The 17,784-nt window shown below is 39.2% G+C and overlaps 1 protein-coding gene across 6 annotated transcripts in view; it reads right to left on the minus strand.

Moving 5' to 3' along the window:
- LOC140268994 (receptor-type tyrosine-protein phosphatase mu-like) overlaps nucleotides 1–17,784 on the minus strand; it is a 158,191-nt gene that overhangs the window by 99,608 nt on the left and 40,799 nt on the right. For all 6 annotated transcript variants that reach the window (XM_072364013.1, XM_072364012.1, XM_072364011.1 and 3 more), the window contains exons 3-6: nucleotides 12,099–12,373; nucleotides 7,753–7,831; nucleotides 5,873–5,988; nucleotides 4,170–4,344 (exon numbers count right to left, since the gene is read on the minus strand). In XM_072364013.1, the coding sequence (XP_072220114.1) occupies nucleotides 4,170–4,344; nucleotides 5,873–5,988; nucleotides 7,753–7,831; nucleotides 12,099–12,373 (645 nt within the window). The remainder of the gene's footprint in view (nucleotides 1–4,169; nucleotides 4,345–5,872; nucleotides 5,989–7,752; nucleotides 7,832–12,098; nucleotides 12,374–17,784) is intronic.

The following is a 17,784-nucleotide window of genomic DNA, read 5'->3' on the forward strand; positions in this document are numbered from 1 at the left end:
TGCTTAAACCTTGTGCCATTTCTGGTTTAATGAGGCTTCTTGAAATGTCAAACAAGTTATTTTAACCTTGGGATATTTTCAGTTTTTCTTCTTTTTTTCATACAGAATAGCCAGGCAAGGAGAGATTGCTGTGACATTTACAAGACTGTGAACATCTTTTTAAGATTGTCATAGTTTTATTCTTTTGTTTTCACCGTTTTTGTTTCCATTGACAAAAACACAGAGGAAGAGTAACAGATTTCCTGAATGTGCAAAGTTGTCCAAAACAAATAAATAGAAAAGAAGAAGAAGAAGAAAAAAAGAATTCTATCCAATCAGAAGGACAACTAAAATAACAGACATAAATGTACCTACACAATCTCAATATGATGTACAGTAGTTCAGTAGTTCAGGCTGCAAATTAAAACCTGGCATATTCAACAAAGGGCTATGACCAACAGCTAAGGGAATCTACCATTGTCACATACGAAAGCTGCATGTAAAGACGAGAAGCTCTAATGAGCACACTAGAAACAAAATAATACCATTTGTCGCCTCACTGCTTTTCATGGAGTTGTCACGGAGAGGGCAAAGTCTTTTGGTAAATAAGAAGTGGGCTGAGGTGACCAACGGAGAATCGTTCTTGCACGGCAGATGGTTACCCTACTTTAACCTCCGATATCACATCCCTAAACTCTTCTAATCCAGGCTTTCAATATTACAGACAAACATCACCTAAAGCGAACCAGCTAATCCATCAGGTTGTCCTCCATACTTACTTGCCAGACACTGGTCTATATGCTGGAGGCAGACAGGAAAATGAGGTGATCCAAAATCTGAGTTCAGCTTTTGACTTGTTCTGATGGGCTTTTATGGTCTGTTATGTCCTCAAAGGGATTTAACTGAGTTAAGTTGCTATGTACTCAGATTAATTCAAGCAATAGGAAACAATGTAGGCAAACTCTGTACTACATGTAGCAACATGGCAGTATAGACACAGATATTGTTTTTTGTTTTTTTTTATATCTTAAAGTCATTAAACCATTCATTGAATGTGTTGGTTTCCAGAATAGAGAACTCAGCATTTTCTTTGAAATTGAACTGTGATACCATATGTAATGCATTTTTCTTCTTTATTAAGTGCCTATGTTCATTAAAGAACCTAATTAAATAAAAATAAATACTAAAAGTATGACTCAGGAAAAAGTCAAATGTCATACATAAACAACACACCACCAAGTAAGCAAGTCTAATGAAACAGTCACCGGATGTTTTTGACACATTTGCCAACACACTCATTTTTCCATGACAACTTATGATGCATTACACCAAATGGCCCTCCAACTATGATAACGTTTTAGCTGCTGACTCAGTCATGACTGGTTCAAAGTCATGTGACACAGAATTTAACCAACTAATAACACAACTAAGGTGATAGCATCATACTGTATTTTATCAGGGAAAGGCCCCTCAGTCATCCCATCACATCTGATTCTCTGTAGAGAACATTCATCACTCTAATAAATGGATGCCACTCTTGCCATTCAGGCCTATTTCTTCTGTTATCACCTGAGATGGCCTCTGAAACAGCACAGCTTAGCAGTATGATGCATTACAGCAATAAGCATTTCATTTAACTATGAAAAGTTACTGCTTCACAAAAGCAACAGCAGCTTAGCTTGGTGATGAAATAATTCCTGTAGGTGCAGTAATCCTCTACTCAAGAGCCACAGCAGATGCCCTGCAAATCACAGATTACCGGTGTGAAATACACTCAAGTTCTGGAACACTTCAGGATATTAACAACTTGTTTACCAATGTTTAAGCCATGAGCAGCAGCTTTCCAGCGGTGAGGTCCTGGAGAGGTCTTCCAACTGAGCTCTGTGCTAGCTGGAAATGTGCACAGATGAAAGTGGCGACCATTCGTGAGGGTCAGTGAGCAGCTGCTGTCATGATGTTGACCAAAAAGGAGAACTGCCTGGCAACAGCTGAGCCTTGCTTTACCACAGCACCTGCCTGCCAGGATGTTATCACACAAATGCATGTGCAGCAACAAGAACCACTCAAACACTGGCATGCGCTGGAATGACTAACTAATGTTTACTTTTAAAATGAGCTGATTTATCATATAGTTTATGCAATATCACTGAAAAATGATGCTGCACAAAGAACCCCAAGTTGGCCACTAATCTGATTAATATACACAGCAAATTTTAAGCTGGAACTAGACAATTGCTGGCATTTTTTCTTAATAACTCACATAGATGATTAAACAGATCTCTAAACAGATTAATTTGCTAATCATTTCAAAGCTACACATACATTTCACAAATATTTGAGTGCAAGCACACAACCCTTTCATCACACAGGGAGCAATAATAAGAGCTGCCACTCAGCTCTGTTGTTAGATTAGTTAGACTTCACTGTTTATAAATCCATCTCTCATTTGCCTGTTACATGCACTGAGCCTCTCTTGTTAAGATGCAAGAGGTCCTCATTATGTTATACGCGTTCCTAATTGGGCTGCTGTGAGTAAAGAATTGATCTGCCCCTGATATGAGGAGAGGGGGCCACAGGAAAACGAGGGGCTTGACTGGCCTACCTTCGATTTTTGGTGGCTATTCTCATTAGAGCTGACACGGCCGCGACCTCGACATCCTAGAGTTGGTAGCATGGCCCAGAATGCAATGAAAAAGCTCAGTGAGGGCTCCAGGTGATTCTAACCAGGCCAAGAAAAGAACCAGCACTTGGACAGGGAGTAATTATCCTTCTTTCAAAAACCACTGGCTGTTCAAAATGGAGTGGGGGGTGGGGGGGCAGGGGGGATCCGTACAGCACTTTGGAAATGCATGCGGCACATTTCCACATAGGCACATAAATACTGATGGTACACTGGCACGGATAACAGAAGTGATTATCCAGGATAATCAAGCATTCACTCTCCTCATGTTAAAGGAAAAGGCAGTGCATGATAATGAAGGAGGTGAGGGGAGCTGGCATGTGACTGTAGCAGGCTCATAATCCAGAGAAAGACTCCACGGTCACTCCTCCAAAAGCAAGTCATTCATGTGGTGAATACATATTTAAGGAGGATTTACAACTCAGACACTTTGCTGGGGGGGGTTAAGCACTTGTTTTATGACTGGGCCGATAACAGGAGATATCAGCTTTTTATGTGGGACACTGATAAGTGTGAAAACGCCTTTTTCTCCTCTTCGAACGAGTTGGATTACAACTGAGTCATTGAGGTGTGAAATCAACGTAGAATTTAAACTGCAGTGAGTTACAAGATTTGATACAAGCCTTAACTGAGAAAATTACTGCATTTTAAATATTTATGACAAAAGCACTTTACCCTTTACTGGTCTATTCTTGTGTAGAAATATATCTGGTAAGCCTGAAAGCAACGATCAGCAAGAATACTGCCGTCTAGTAAGTATGTGTAAGTGTGTGAATGTTGCAAGTGATTGTGTTGCTGAATTTATGCACAAGAGTGGTTTTGAGTGCCTCCAGTGTGTCAGTAAATTTTCTTTGAGTACACCACTGAAACCCACTGATACACTTGGGCAGAGAGACTTTATCTGCCTCTTACATTCTGCTGTGTCTGGGCCCAGCCGTTCTCGCATGATTGACAGACCTCGATCTGGACAGGCAGGATTAAACCTATCAATCACATAAAAAGCTTAAAGCCCAAAAAAGAAAAAAAAAAAGAGGAAAAAAATCAGGGCACTAAATTCAATTGAGAGCACAAGGAGAAAATTGAGGTGAAGAAATATAGAGGGCCATTACCGGGCTATAGGGCTGTAGGAAAGAGAGGCCTTGCAGGATTTAGTTTCGGACGACTCCATAAATTCATATCAAATGACTGCAGGAGTGAAATATCAGTGAGGTTACTGTAAACCCTGCTGCCTCTCGCCTTTGTGATCTTTTAGGTGGAATTGTGGTCAGTCAAGGACAGTCTTTATAGAAGAAGTATTAAAGTTCTGTGGATAACAAATCAACATAAAAAGCTGCTGTTTTCAGTTTTCATTTAAAAAACATGTAGCATTACAGGTTTATCTCCTGGAAACTTTGCTGAACGCATGGAGGTCATGTGGATGGGAAAGCATTCTTGCTTTCTGTGTGCTTTTCAGTCAAAGACAGTATTCTGTGTTTGTGTTTTGTTTCTCTGCCCTGGGACAAAAACTCACGTTTTATGGTTAGTTCCCCATAATTGGACACTCCAACTCCTTTGTCTGAGTGGACAATGCAGCGGTAACGGCCTGAGTCGCCCTTGGTAGTGTTCTCCACATCGAAAGTGCCTATGAAGCGCCGGTTGTTCCAAGGTTTAGTGGCTTTCATCGGGGCCTCCCGTCCACCCATGCCCTGTTTGGAACAGAGACAAACACAAGTGAGCTTCCAAAATGGAAAGGTTTAATAAGCAAAGTGGCCTGACCTTGTGTGTGTTTCAGAAACTTGAGTTCAGTGTTCTTGTCGTCTGCTCTTGAGCTTGTTTGTTTGTGTCCCATCATTCCCATCGGTGGCTGGAATAAATTTATTACACAGGAATGCACACACACACACAGACACACACTGTGGGCTCTCCCCAGCTGTCACCCCTCACAGCAGGCAGATGGGGGACATTTGTTCATTAGAAATATTTCTTCATTACTGTCATCGAGGGACTTCACTTAATGTTTGTTTTCCAGATCCTGTGCTAATGAGGACGTGTTTGTTAAAATGATGGAGTACCTGGCAGAAGACCTTTACCCAGCATCATGCTCCCACTGATCACATGTGTGACAGTGTGCTTAGCAGCAGAGCCAGCAGGGTTATGTTTGCCAGATGCACTACCTTTGCTGCTTAGAACAAGGTCAATTCAAGACTGCTGCGCTGCTCACTTGTGCCGGATATAGTACTCAGTATCCACGTGGAGCCAACATCTATATAGGTTAAGACCATACTGCGGTGATCTGAAACAACTGTAATCCCCTGCATCCCAGCTGCAGAGGCCTGTGGGAATCTGGTGAGCAGATGAAATCTCAACCACAAGGGCAACATAAAGCAATGTGTGAATGCTTCAACCTGAAATGATTCACACAGCAGATTACAAAAGGCGAATAGTGTTTCCTGAAAGTGACTTTTAAAAGAGGCTGTGAGGCTGGCAGCTTTGGCTTCTAAATTCATCTCATTGTTTAGAGTTTTCTTATAAACTTGAGACAATATGGTATTATAATATGAGATTTAAAGGAAAAAAATCCTTAATTTTCACTTTGTGTTTTATCACCGGAAGCATAGTGCATTACTGTGATTACGCAGAGCATGAAGTGTTAGATTTAGTTGAAAGTTTGAAATAAAAGTGGATTTGCAAGAACTAATGCTGAGGACAAAATCATTTCAAGTGGTACTTAAGGTGTTAAAATTGGAGATGTGTCTGAAGGCTGGCGTTGTCCAACCCATGGCTTTTGGATCACCATTGTAAACTGTAACCTTGCTTGATACACACGATGACCTTAACCCACCCATGTGTGACCAGTTTTAAACAAAAAATGTGTAAGCAACTCAATTTTAATTTTCAATGATTTATTACATCAACTAACATTTTGTTACATATGCAGTCAAATGCAATAACAATGATCTGGGAACTATTCGAGGTTTGGAATAGCATGAGGTTGGTTAGCATGATCAAACATATCATGCTAAATCCAACAAGTAATTGTTACAACAAGACAAAGGCCTGTAAGACGGTAACAAAACCTGCAAATCTACCTTATCTTGGATCATAAAGTTATGTATTTACATAAAGGGTTTGTTTCGTAAGACATCTCCAGCGAGCCCAGTTCTATAACCAGTTCCACAATCTGATCGAGTCCTGGACCCAGAGTCTAAGAAACAGAATAAAAATGTCTCTCACCTGAAGCCAGAGATGAAAGTTGTCCCTCTTGCGTCCATTGACAGTGCAGTGAAAAGATGCTGTCTGTCCAGCGTTGACCTCCACTCCTTTTATAGTCAGGAAGTGCGGAGTATTCACTATGAAAATAACAAATATTTGTCAAATGCGACTGCATGCTGAGGGGTGAAGTTCAGCTTCCAAAAAGATGGGTTGGCATTTTGGAAAACTTAAGTGTAAGAAGTAATGTAACCATTTAACACTGAGTTGAGCAAATTTATACTCCTGAGCCATACAAATTTGTCTGTTACCCACATAAGAACTCTTACGCCAAGAATTGTATGTTGATCAGGTAATCTGAGAAAAGTCCCACTGAGTTTAAAGCACTACTGGCATTTAGTAAGGGCTATTCCTACAAAATCTTTAGAGTCAGGACCAGAGGCCACCTACCTAAAGGCTCCTTCTCACTGTATCTCCACTGGATTCTTTCAGTGACGGAGGACATTTTTCAATGAGCATTATTCTCTTTTCTGTTTGAACTCGTTATCAGTATGTTCACAGACCGAGATAGTCCAGGAAAGTAACTTATTTAGAACATTTCTGATTAGCGCTGCTATTCTGCAAAGCAATATAGGGCAATTCAGTGGAGCGACCTTGATTCAAAACATAACTGAATCTCTGAAGACTTGTCAAAAGCTAATTCTATCACTTTCATCATTTCACTTTTACCTCATATTTGATAACCTTGCCATTGAACTGTGGTTCTTTTATAACTTTTTCCTGTCAATCTATCTAGTGCCAAAGACAAAAATCTATTTTTCTATGTCTTCTTTAATGGCGGGAGGAAAGCAAGACCCCCCAGTGGCATAATCACACCTTTGCGCTACATATTCTACATGGTCGTATAAATAGAAAATGAATTGGCATTTCTCTAGAGAGGAGTCGCTCATCACTTTGCTTATCACTCAAAGAAGCCCAATTGCCACTGAGTGGATTATTGATCCACTCACACTTACACATTTAAACACTGAACACATCGTGAGGTCTCATTGATTTGCTCAAATACATTTATATGCTGCTCATATTGCTGTATAAATCCATCTTATTGACATAACATTTGTAGGAATTCAGCTGCTTTCAAATGGTTAGCAGGTCATTAGTGGCCAACAATCAGAGCCTGATGCTTCAGCTATGAGGGTTAGTGTAAAGTATAAATCAATTTATGAGAATTCACGTGGTATTGATTTTAGAGTGCAGGGTGTGAAAACCTCTCAGTATTAACTTGAGGGGAGCCATATGGACTAACATGACTCTCTGCACTCAAAAGAATAAACATGAAGAATACTGAAGAGGCATCTTTCCTCCACCCATACAGCCGCAGCTTATCCCAAAAACAGACGCAGGAAAATTATAAACGTGGCAGTAATTACATGTTCATTACTTCTGTAGTGCACTCCAAAGTGCTTGCACTGATTCAGTAAGGGTAGCAGAACTCCAAACAGATGTTGATGAGACACTTTACTGAAAATTCTTAAGGGAGAAGAAAAATGGTAAAATCCAAACATAAGACGCAGCAGACTGTATGGTAGGGTTTGCTTTTCAGTCCCTTGTTTTTTGTACTTCTTGTGCCATCTCTCAAAGGATAGATTTAACAGAGGCACTCCAACATTATATCCTGAGCACACTTCAGCATGTCAACTATATGCTCATAAATCTTCAGGGAGGAAAGAGGAAAGGAGGAGGGAGGCTCACACTTGGGATGACTGTAGCATATTATTTGAAGGCCTTTTGTTTGACTTGAAGGCCTTGAGCAAAACAATGATACAGGTATTTGGAAGGGTGTCATGAAAAGGACAATGACGGTTTGATGATATTCTTTTATGGTGAAGGGAAAATAGACTTACTGCACTGGTGGCCCTGGACCACAACGTCTTTGATGGCCAGCAAACCACGCTGCCCTGAGGTTACGACCTCAAACACAATCTGAGGAGGAGAAAGGAGGCTCATAACACCAGTGATAAATGGGCACATGTCTTGAAGGTACCTGAGTGTGGCTTGGCGTGTGCAAAGTCCAGCTCGCCCAAACACACTCTGTTCCTTCGCTGAGCTGCAGCTGGTGACACAGCTGCAGGCCACTGACATTATTTCCACAATATGTCACAGTTGACAGGTGTTATGACATGCAAGTGTGAAATTAGGTTTGAGCCTTGAGACGATTAGCACACAGTCTGTGACAAACACAGAGTATGGGAGGTGAGAAGCAAAGCTAAAAGGTCATGTCACCCAAATTTTTCTAGCCTCTGTGGTATCCTTTTATTTTAGTTGCTCGTGGATTAATGAACGATTAAAACTGAACAATGTACAATAGAAGCTGTAAAAAAATACGTTATACAGTAAAGTAATACAAAGATAGCTAACGATTCCAGTTCCATATCCAAGACGAAGTCGCACCAGCTTTCTCTGAATCCATAGCTTACTTTGTGTGTAAAGTCCTACTTGAGTTTAAAAAAAACTTTTTGGTTAAAATGTCATCCGATTTCTGTGCTCCAGCAGACTACAAACACACACAAAACCTTTGTTTTGTACTAAGATTCATCTCATTGCAGAGTACACCAGTTGCTGGTCTACCACTGCCACAACTTTAGTGTTTTAACAGGTTTGGTCAGATCTGAATTACAATGTCATAAATGCTGTAGTCACACAATATAACAAACTAACTTGTGTTCTCTGATGTAAAATCACAGTTTTTGTCAATGGAGTGTGGTAGCTTTGAAGATAAAAAGAAAAACTGTGAACAAAATACTGTCAGGTGAGCTGTTAGTGCATGAGAAAATAAACTGATGACACTTTCTACAGCTTAAAAATGTGCGACCCTCTCACTATTTGGCCAACAGATATCAACATCTGTAAATAAATCTAAATAGCATGGAGCTGCATTTTTTATGTGATCTGACCATAATCTACTGCAGGTAATACATGCACTATAAATACTTTATACACCCTCACTTCAAAGAGAACAACTTATCACTTTCAAAACAAAATTCTGGAGCTCATTTCATTTTCCATGAAAGAAAAGTTCTTGTAGGTTCCCACACTTTCCCACTGTAATACACTAAAGAAAGAAAGAAAAATCTGAGTGATACACAATCAATCTTCAATCAGTCAATCTGAGCAGCAATAGCCTGTTTGTTCGCAACTTGAACAACATAATATTGGACTTATCGCCACCATATAAACCAGTAACTGTAGGATAAATTGACATTGTGTATGTATGTTTTTATTTTTGTTTGATGCACCTTAAACTGTTCCCTGATATGATTGTCAGTTTTATGAGATTCGGAGTTCTTCAAATAAAATGTTTCTCTGTAAGCTCCAACAGCTGTCCTGATTTACAGAATTTAGTTGACTTTACTTGGTAATTAGTATATCCGGTCCTTAATACAGATTACAGTTAATTACATCTGTTAGTACAAAATATAATTTCTATTCTGCTTTACTTTTTTTAAGACCATAGGTTGACATGATTTTTATAAGCATGTTTAACTAAGTGGATTTTACAGTGTAGGAAGTTAGGTAATCTCTTTGTCAGGTTTTGTTTGTGTAAAGTAACCTGTTGAAATTCAATTTCTGAAATATACACACTTTATAGACAAACTATCTACTTAACTTACTATTTACAAAAAAACTTCCTTTCATAACTGTTGACTCTAAAGGGCAAATACATCAAATCTGAATAATGTTAACACTGGGGCAAATATACCTTTTAATATGCCATCTCTTCCATAAGAAAAAATGGTGTTGCTTTTAACACTTACTCCATGTCTAATGTTACTTCTATTACATGTCTGTTGCCCTCTATAATTAGAGAATTTTTAAAATCAAGTGCAACTGTGCTGTGCATGGCTAACTTGACACTATTTTAAGGGCCAAGCTCTCTTTCAAAACAAATGGTCCTAAGCTCTGAGGGAGGGCGTGTACCAGCAGAATGTTCGAGTTATGTGCTTCTCGGTCTGCAGTGTGATAAAAAGGGAAACAGAATGCCAGTCCCTTCCCAAACCCAGGGTGTGGTCCATAGACCCATTACACCACACATGCTACAGCTACACATGTTTTGCATGCCATTATCCCAGAAATATAAACCTGCATGATCCAGCATCTTGTATATATTAATGGTCAAATCCCATGTATGGTGTCACCTAGAAACTCGTGCCCTGCTGGTTACACAAAGATACATCTCTGAGATTCCTTTTGTAGCCTAGGAATGTGGAGGAGGAGATAGTTACCATTGTCATCTGGGAGGCAAGATGCCTTCAGATAGGGTTGTCTAATTATAAATTTCTTTTTTCATCTCACAAAATATGAAAGCGGATGTCTTGGGTGCCAATTATGGCCTCATTACAGGCTAATTTAAAGGAAATTAAAAGGCCAACCTCTCCATATATCGCCACCAGACAAATTAACTGCCCCCCACACTCTAATTGAAATCCTTTGTTTGTGCAACAGACATCAGTCAGCCTGACTAATAGCTGTGATATAATTGATTCCAACATCAATGATAGTGCAGTGCAGTGCATAATTGGGCCTGACCCACACTGAAAATATTCACATGGGGCAAGGCTGCTGATGTCACAAGAAAGTTCATCCTTCTCATTTGTCAGAGAGATGGACAGTGAGTCCAGCGTTCCGTGTCTACATCACTGCACTGGTGATTCCTTTGGGACTTTGTTAAGTACAACATTACAGCAGGATTGATTAGCTCTGCCATGAACTCTGCTGTATTAGAACTGAGACAGATGAGTACATTTAGGTCACATGGACACAGTGCACAATTTGAATACTATTTGCACGTTATAAATTGATTAATTTTTTGAAAAGCAGTATTTTGAAAACTGTTCAGTTTTTCAGTTTTTAAAAATGCACAACAATCTCAATTAAAAGTTCTAGAGATAGCCTAACAGAGGAGTAATTATCAAAGGCAGAAAGGCTGGAATGATGACTAAAAGCCGTACCAGTAATTAAAAAATAATTTCCATGTATCAGGTGGCTTCCCTTTGACAATTTCGTAGGTTGCTATGCAATTAAAGATACCTATAATTAGTGCCATGTTTTTAATTAGAGAGAATTTCAAGCAATGGCCTCCTTACATGACAGATTGTTGCTAAGATCATTAGCATCCTCACATTTACCCATGATGTCAATTTGGGTCTGGAACAATTACAAAAGGAAGGCAGACCCTCCACTTGGGGTTTGAAAGGCAGCAGATGCTGGGAATTTCCCTTAACACCCAGCAAAGCGTCGTCAGTCATTGCGGGTCTAAAAACTCGACCTACGTATGCAGAGGATTGCTGAACTTAATACAGTCAACTTGTCAAATAATTCAGGCATTTTGACTGGTTAATCGAACTGATCAAAAGTTAAGGTCAAAGTATTTGCTGAAACTGTATGCAACAGTGAATAAAAAGAGCACCAAGGCCTGGAATATTATTTTTGAATAACAAGTTGAGCTTTAAAACACCCAGGCTTACTGTTTCATGTCCAAAACCAATCTGAAAATAACTGATCAAATCAGCTTTGTATGATTATCTCAAACAAGGTCCCCTCCTGTCAGCAGTTAGCATTGACTATTACTGTTGCCTTCCACTTCTTATTTTCCTTTTTTGTCCATGGACCTCTCATTAAAACTACCATCCAGAATTCAGCTGTGAGAATCTCAGCGGTATGCCTTGTTAACTAAGTTATCAGAGTGGCTATGATAAGCAGGCAGGACGACTCCCCTCAGCTCCAGTGTGGGCCAGCTCTACCAAGCCATAATGAAATAATACACCAAAGGGCCCGCTCCCATTGGGAGGTTAAGGGGTCTCCCTGCATCAATTAACATTTGGTGGACTCGTGGAACAAGTCTGACGCAGACTAATAGCCAGGCAAGTGTGAAATCACCTTGCCCTAGCCAGCAGTCATGTGCATTGGTAAGTGAAAATGAGTTTTCAGAATTGGAAAAAGAAAACTGGCTCAGATGGAAGGGGAAGAGAACAGATCACCATGGATACAGAGGCAGCCACTGAAATCAATGATCTCAGGTGTTTTGAATGGACTATTGTGCAATTGTTTAGAGCTTCTCAGATAATAAATTTGTCATGTTCCACCCAAATGAAAAGGCTTTAATGACTTTTTGCTAAACTATAGAGGTTACTTACAATGGGCAGCCTACTTCTTTAGAGAAGTTGTACAAAATATAGCCTGATTTTCTCACCTGGTAGAAGTTGGGCCAGTAGGTGCTGATGGCCAGTTCCACCTGCCTCCATGAGCGAGAGGCTGGGCCTGACACATTCCAAACTGGCATCCCCAGGGGACTGTTGTTTTCTTTGATATATACATTTAGGTGACCTGGGTGGCTGTTGTCTCTTCCTCCTATGTAGTAGTGGAAGATAACGCAGTGTGTGTCATTCTCCTTCAGCTGAGGTGTCAGCAGTAAAGCCCTCTGCCCTGCGAAGCGACCTGATGTGTTCACCATCATGAAGGCTGACCCTGTAGATGTGAACAAAAGGGGAGGACCATGAGTTAAGTGGTTTTCATCCAGCAAGAAGTTTAAAAAAAAAAAAAATCAGGCAAACAGATTTTCAGTAAAAAGGCCAACAAAAAGCTAAAAATCTTGCATAACGTGAATCTGTTGGAATTTAAAGGTATGTCATTATAAACAAAACGAAAGCCTCCCTGAACAATCAAAATACCAACAACTGTGTCCTGAGGTCCAACAGTGACCAAATAAAAGACTAATCTGATAAAGCATGCAGAGGACAAGAAAATGGCTGTTCACAATCTGTGCCTCTGACCTTTGATGAGAAAAAGCTATTATCTCTGGACTGATTGAAACCATCTCATCATTACCATTCATCAATAAACAAAGACTTACAGTACAGTAGAAAGACTAGAAAAAAATGGATATTTGAGAAGAGCGTTTTCCCTCAATGACAGAGGGAAGGGGAAAAATGAGGAATCAATAAGCTAAAACCTATTTGCCAAGAAAGCCCCATTTAGATTTTATCGCTTTGCTTCAATATTAAAGGTTAATCTAATTCTCTACCCTCTTGCCAATAAAACACAAGTGAGAATTATTATATTGGCAAACTTTCAAGGAAATGCAGAACACATTCTATTTGTCATCATCTTATTTAGCTTGGCGTTGGTAATGAGATGGCACAAATTGTAACAGCTTTGAGACACAGCCAAAAGAGATTTAGTTTATGTTGAAATGCATTTTTTTTGGTAGTAAGCTGATGGCTGGAAGGCACATAGAGGTGAAGCAAACAACCTGTAGGCAAAAAGCCTTGCAAGGTCTGCGCTGCTGAATGTGAGGCAGAGCTAAATCTCAGTCATTACATTTAACATGTGACACTTTATTCAGATATGGTCTTAAAACAGGTGAATACCGTCAACTAAATAAGCAGGCTTGGTTGCAGAGTGTGTCAGCCAAACAGCCTCTCACAGAACCCTATTTGTTCCATGAATGACTCGAGCTTGCCCACTTGTCTTGTTGTGCTGCTCTTGTAATGCTCACCAATTCCATCTGTCTCCAGCTCTAGATAATGAGTTGGGGGCTCTGTCATGTTTACACAATGAAACAGGAGGCGAGGGGGCAGACGAGGAGGAGCAGGAGGAGCAGTGAGATGTGATGACACAAAGACAACTTAACCGGTTTTGTTTGTCAGGTACCAACAGTTGCTGTTTAAAATGATCTTTACATGTTTTGGGTCATCGGGAGAATCACAAATAACGGGGATATTTGATGAGCTTTGCTTTAAAGAATAATGCTTGTGGTGCGGCTCACATTGGACTGTGGATCACATGTGTTATATGGATGACAAATGCAAGACAGATGATGTTTGTTGGAATGTCGGGACACGCTGTGAACTAAATATCTATGATAAGAATAGAAGAGTGAAGGAAATCAGAATCACAAATTCTTTCTGATAACAAGCAGCAGACACGACGGAAACCTGAAGAAAATATGTTCATTAACTAAAAAAAGTGTTTCAATAGCTCAGATTTCACCATTATGTAGATTATAGTGTGGTTTCACTACTAATAACTGTGGATTCATAAGTGTGCATTGAAGTAAAGTCCATTATAACATTTTCCTGTATTTGTTGTAATAAAATACTTTTTTGTGATAAAATACAAGTTGTGATTACATTACACTTACCAAAAATATTAGTGAGTTATAACAGAATTGCTCAATGCTGAAAATAATTGGTAAAGTGGTACATTTGTTCCATGTTTTTCTTTATATTTATCTAACAAGTTTTTTTTTAAGTGTTTGATTTACAACTAACAAGAATGAATCAGTTCACAAAGCTAAACTCAATGCATTTACATTATCTAAGAATATCTCAATATAGCCAATAAAACAAGTGATTTTATTTATTATTCTGATTGTATATGGATTGATTTTATTTATTTTCTACACTTTATCACATGATCATTTCTGTGGACATATTACATAACTACATTTATATGTGTGTACATATACATACAACTGCTTATATCTCAAACACCCCGGCTACTGGTAGAGGACCTGAGCTTGAAAGAGTGACCATCCACAAGAAGGGCGAGTGTGATGTTCTTTGGTCTTTTTTTTATATGTATTTTACTTACCAGTTCTTAAAATTAAGTAACAACAACACATGGCATAGTACACTGTGTAATTATTGATTTAACTAAAGCTAAAGCGCTGAGAGAGTGTATGAAAAAGCCTACAGAACCACCTTTACCAGCAACAGCTTGAAGTAATCATTTGTGTGGCTGTGGTGGAATGTCTTTACAACGTTCACTGAGGTTTGGGGACGTTTGTTCAAGCACAGCTTTCTTAAAGTCCCACCACAGCATTTCATTTGAGCTGAGGTGTGAACCTTGACTGGACCATTGGAACACCTCAATTTTTTTTCTTAGTCAGCCATTCTGCTCTCAGGTGTTTTGCAGTTTCTCTGAGTATTGCGTGGTCTGACCTTGGGCTGAACTTGCTAGAACATCCACTACTGGGAAGATTGTTAAACCCCATTAAATGTTTTCCACTCGTGAAAAATCATTTTCACTGTAGAATGATGGACTCAGAATTGTTTGCACATGGCCTCATGACCCTTCCCGGATTGATGGGCAGCAACAATTGCTTCTCTAATATCATTACAGATGTCTTTCCAACTTTGTCATTTGTTAGTACACACCTGAATGCTCCAGGAATGCAAACTAAATGAACTTCTGCATTTATAGAGGTGATCACAACTGCTGATAATCAGTTTATTGAGTGTATTTGATTAGCAGCAGTGGGCTGCTACTGACCCTCTTTATTCTGATGGAAGCAGTAAGAGTGTACTTAGATTTTCACACAATACTTCTGCACTTTGGCTTGAATTTGTAAACTAAATAATCACACAGTATATGTCATGTAATATTTATCTTTCTTTTTTACAATGTCCCAACAAGTAAAACCTTGGAATTGAAAGAGGTTGTAGTTTGTTTTTCACATAACTGCATTATTCAATTTCAGTTTGTCTCTGATTCCCATGTGAAGTGTAATATTTTCTGAGGATAACCTGGAGTTGTGTACAGAACATGAAGAAGGCCATCAGATGAGTTGAGACACTTATTTCTGCAACCTCAATCAGGTACCCCTATATGAGGGCTCTAAGGTCTCTTTAATAACGCTCAGCCATCTGCTCAAGTGCTCAAAGCAGTTTTGTTTTTCCCTTTGAGGCATCAGAAACCCTTGGTGTGATATGAACCAGCACTAATAATCACTTGATGAATTGTTCTGTTGTAGCTCATGTTACAAAGACAAAGACGCTGGCAGCACAGCTTTCCTAGATGATTAAAACAGGCTGTTTACTGTTTATTTCAACAGTCATGTTGTGACAGTGTTGCTTGGGAGACTTATGCACAGCGCTGCTCTTTGTTGGTAATTAGAAATGAATGAATACTTTTTTACGACCACATTCATGATATATTAATAACACAATAGGTACCATGTGTATGAAGTCACATATTATCTAATAATGCTTTATACAGGGCAAAGGCATCAACATAAAATTACTTCACAGAGCTACAAATGTAAGTAGTTTTAATTTCGGTCAGTGAACCCGGACACAACAAGGGGAAAACTAATTTTCCTTTCTCATCATTGACCACAACACAACAGAAGGTAACAATATTTCAAGTGACAAAAAACCACCTCATCACACCTCCATTGTCACTGTCTCACAACAGTGAAGAAGATGACAGGAGATCATTTATTGTCATTCAGTTTCTATGCTCTCAGAGCCTAATGACCACATACTCTGCAGGACCTGCTACACCATGACAAGCTAATTAGCCAGTGAGACTAAGAGCAAATTATAATGACACTGTGTTAGTGCTGCACTAATGTGCTAGTGATGCACAGGGGTGTTTTCTCTCACCCCCTCTCTTTTTTCTCTATCTCTTGCGCCTTAACAATGGCGTGTTTGAGACCAATTAAAAATAGAGGGCTCTCAGCACACACTAAGACTGTCTCTGCAACTCCGTAAAGGCCAGGGCTCAGCTATTGTCTAAGGTATTCAAAGGAACAGATTTATTATTATTCCAATGTAGGCCACCTTCACCTTCCATTACAATGATGGCTGAATGTAGGGAACATGGAAACTCGTGTAAAAAATGAATGAGCAGAAGATGAAGTATCCCTACTGCAGATGCTACACACATTCAATGTTGCTGTTCTTCAAAAATGAAGGCCACACAGCTGAATTAGAAATGTGTGACTTTCATTATGCTGGAAGATTTTTGACAGTGTTAACAAGGACACTCTGCCTGAATAAAAGTTCCAAAAACATCATTATATGTTACACCGTGTATCACATAAATTCTGCCACTGATTGTCTGACCAGTTGCTGGCAGAGGCCAAAAATTAAACAAACAAAAAAAAAGATTCCTCTCACTGGATGTGTTTAAGGACATAAAGTGCTCTAAATGGGTTTTTTTTTTCTCCAAAGCACTGAGTTCATGAAGTATAACTCCAATTACAAAAAAGTTGGGATGCCGTGTAAGATGTAAATAAAACAAAAGGTAATGACTTACAAACCTCGTAAACACAGAAAACACAGAAAATACATTGAATATTGAATTAACAACAATCTGTAAATGTCTGGGAACTGAGGGCACCAGTTGCTGTACCAGTGGAAGAAGAATGCTGACCCATTCTTGTCTGATACAGCATCATCTGAAGGAGTGCATAAGTTGCTAAACAGTCTGTATATACTTTACTGCTTCAATGGTACTTTTCCAGATGTGAAACTTCCCAGTTGAATAGGCACTAATGCACCCCCCTATCAGGCTTTTCAACTGTGCACTGGGTGTGTCCAGATTCTTTTAATCTTTTGATGTTATTATGAACTGTAGATAATGACACATTCAAAGTCTTTGCCATTTCATATTGAAACATTCTGAAATTGCTTGACAATTCTTAGACATTTTTGCAGATTGCTGAGCCTCTGCCCACCTTTACTTCTGAGAGACTTGTTGTGATTGAAGCAAATTGATTGCAACACATTATTCTGCTGTTTCTTTCACGTGCCATTTCCTTTTCCAGCTTTTTGTTACTTTCTCCCAACGTTTTTGACGTGCGTTGCTGCAGTCAATTAAGCTAATATTTTTCGACATTTCAACATTGATATGTTTTCTGTGTTCCATTAGGAATGTAAATTTGACTAATGACAATAAATGTTTTAATTAAAACAGCTTCCCAACTTTTTTGGACGTGAGTTTGCATCTTCTCTGATGTATAAGTAGGAATACAAAGCTGCTGCCTGAGAAGCTGAATATATGGTTCAATCCACAATGTGAGAATAACCCACCTGTGATCCAAAAATTACAGATTTAGCGGTTTAATGGTACTATGACCCATACAGAGC

The sequence above is a fragment of the Leuresthes tenuis genome, unplaced genomic scaffold, assembly GCF_036924035.1.
Source record: "Leuresthes tenuis unplaced genomic scaffold, fLeuTen1.0.hap1 SCAF_14, whole genome shotgun sequence".
Lineage (NCBI taxonomy): Eukaryota > Metazoa > Chordata > Actinopteri > Atheriniformes > Atherinopsidae > Leuresthes > Leuresthes tenuis.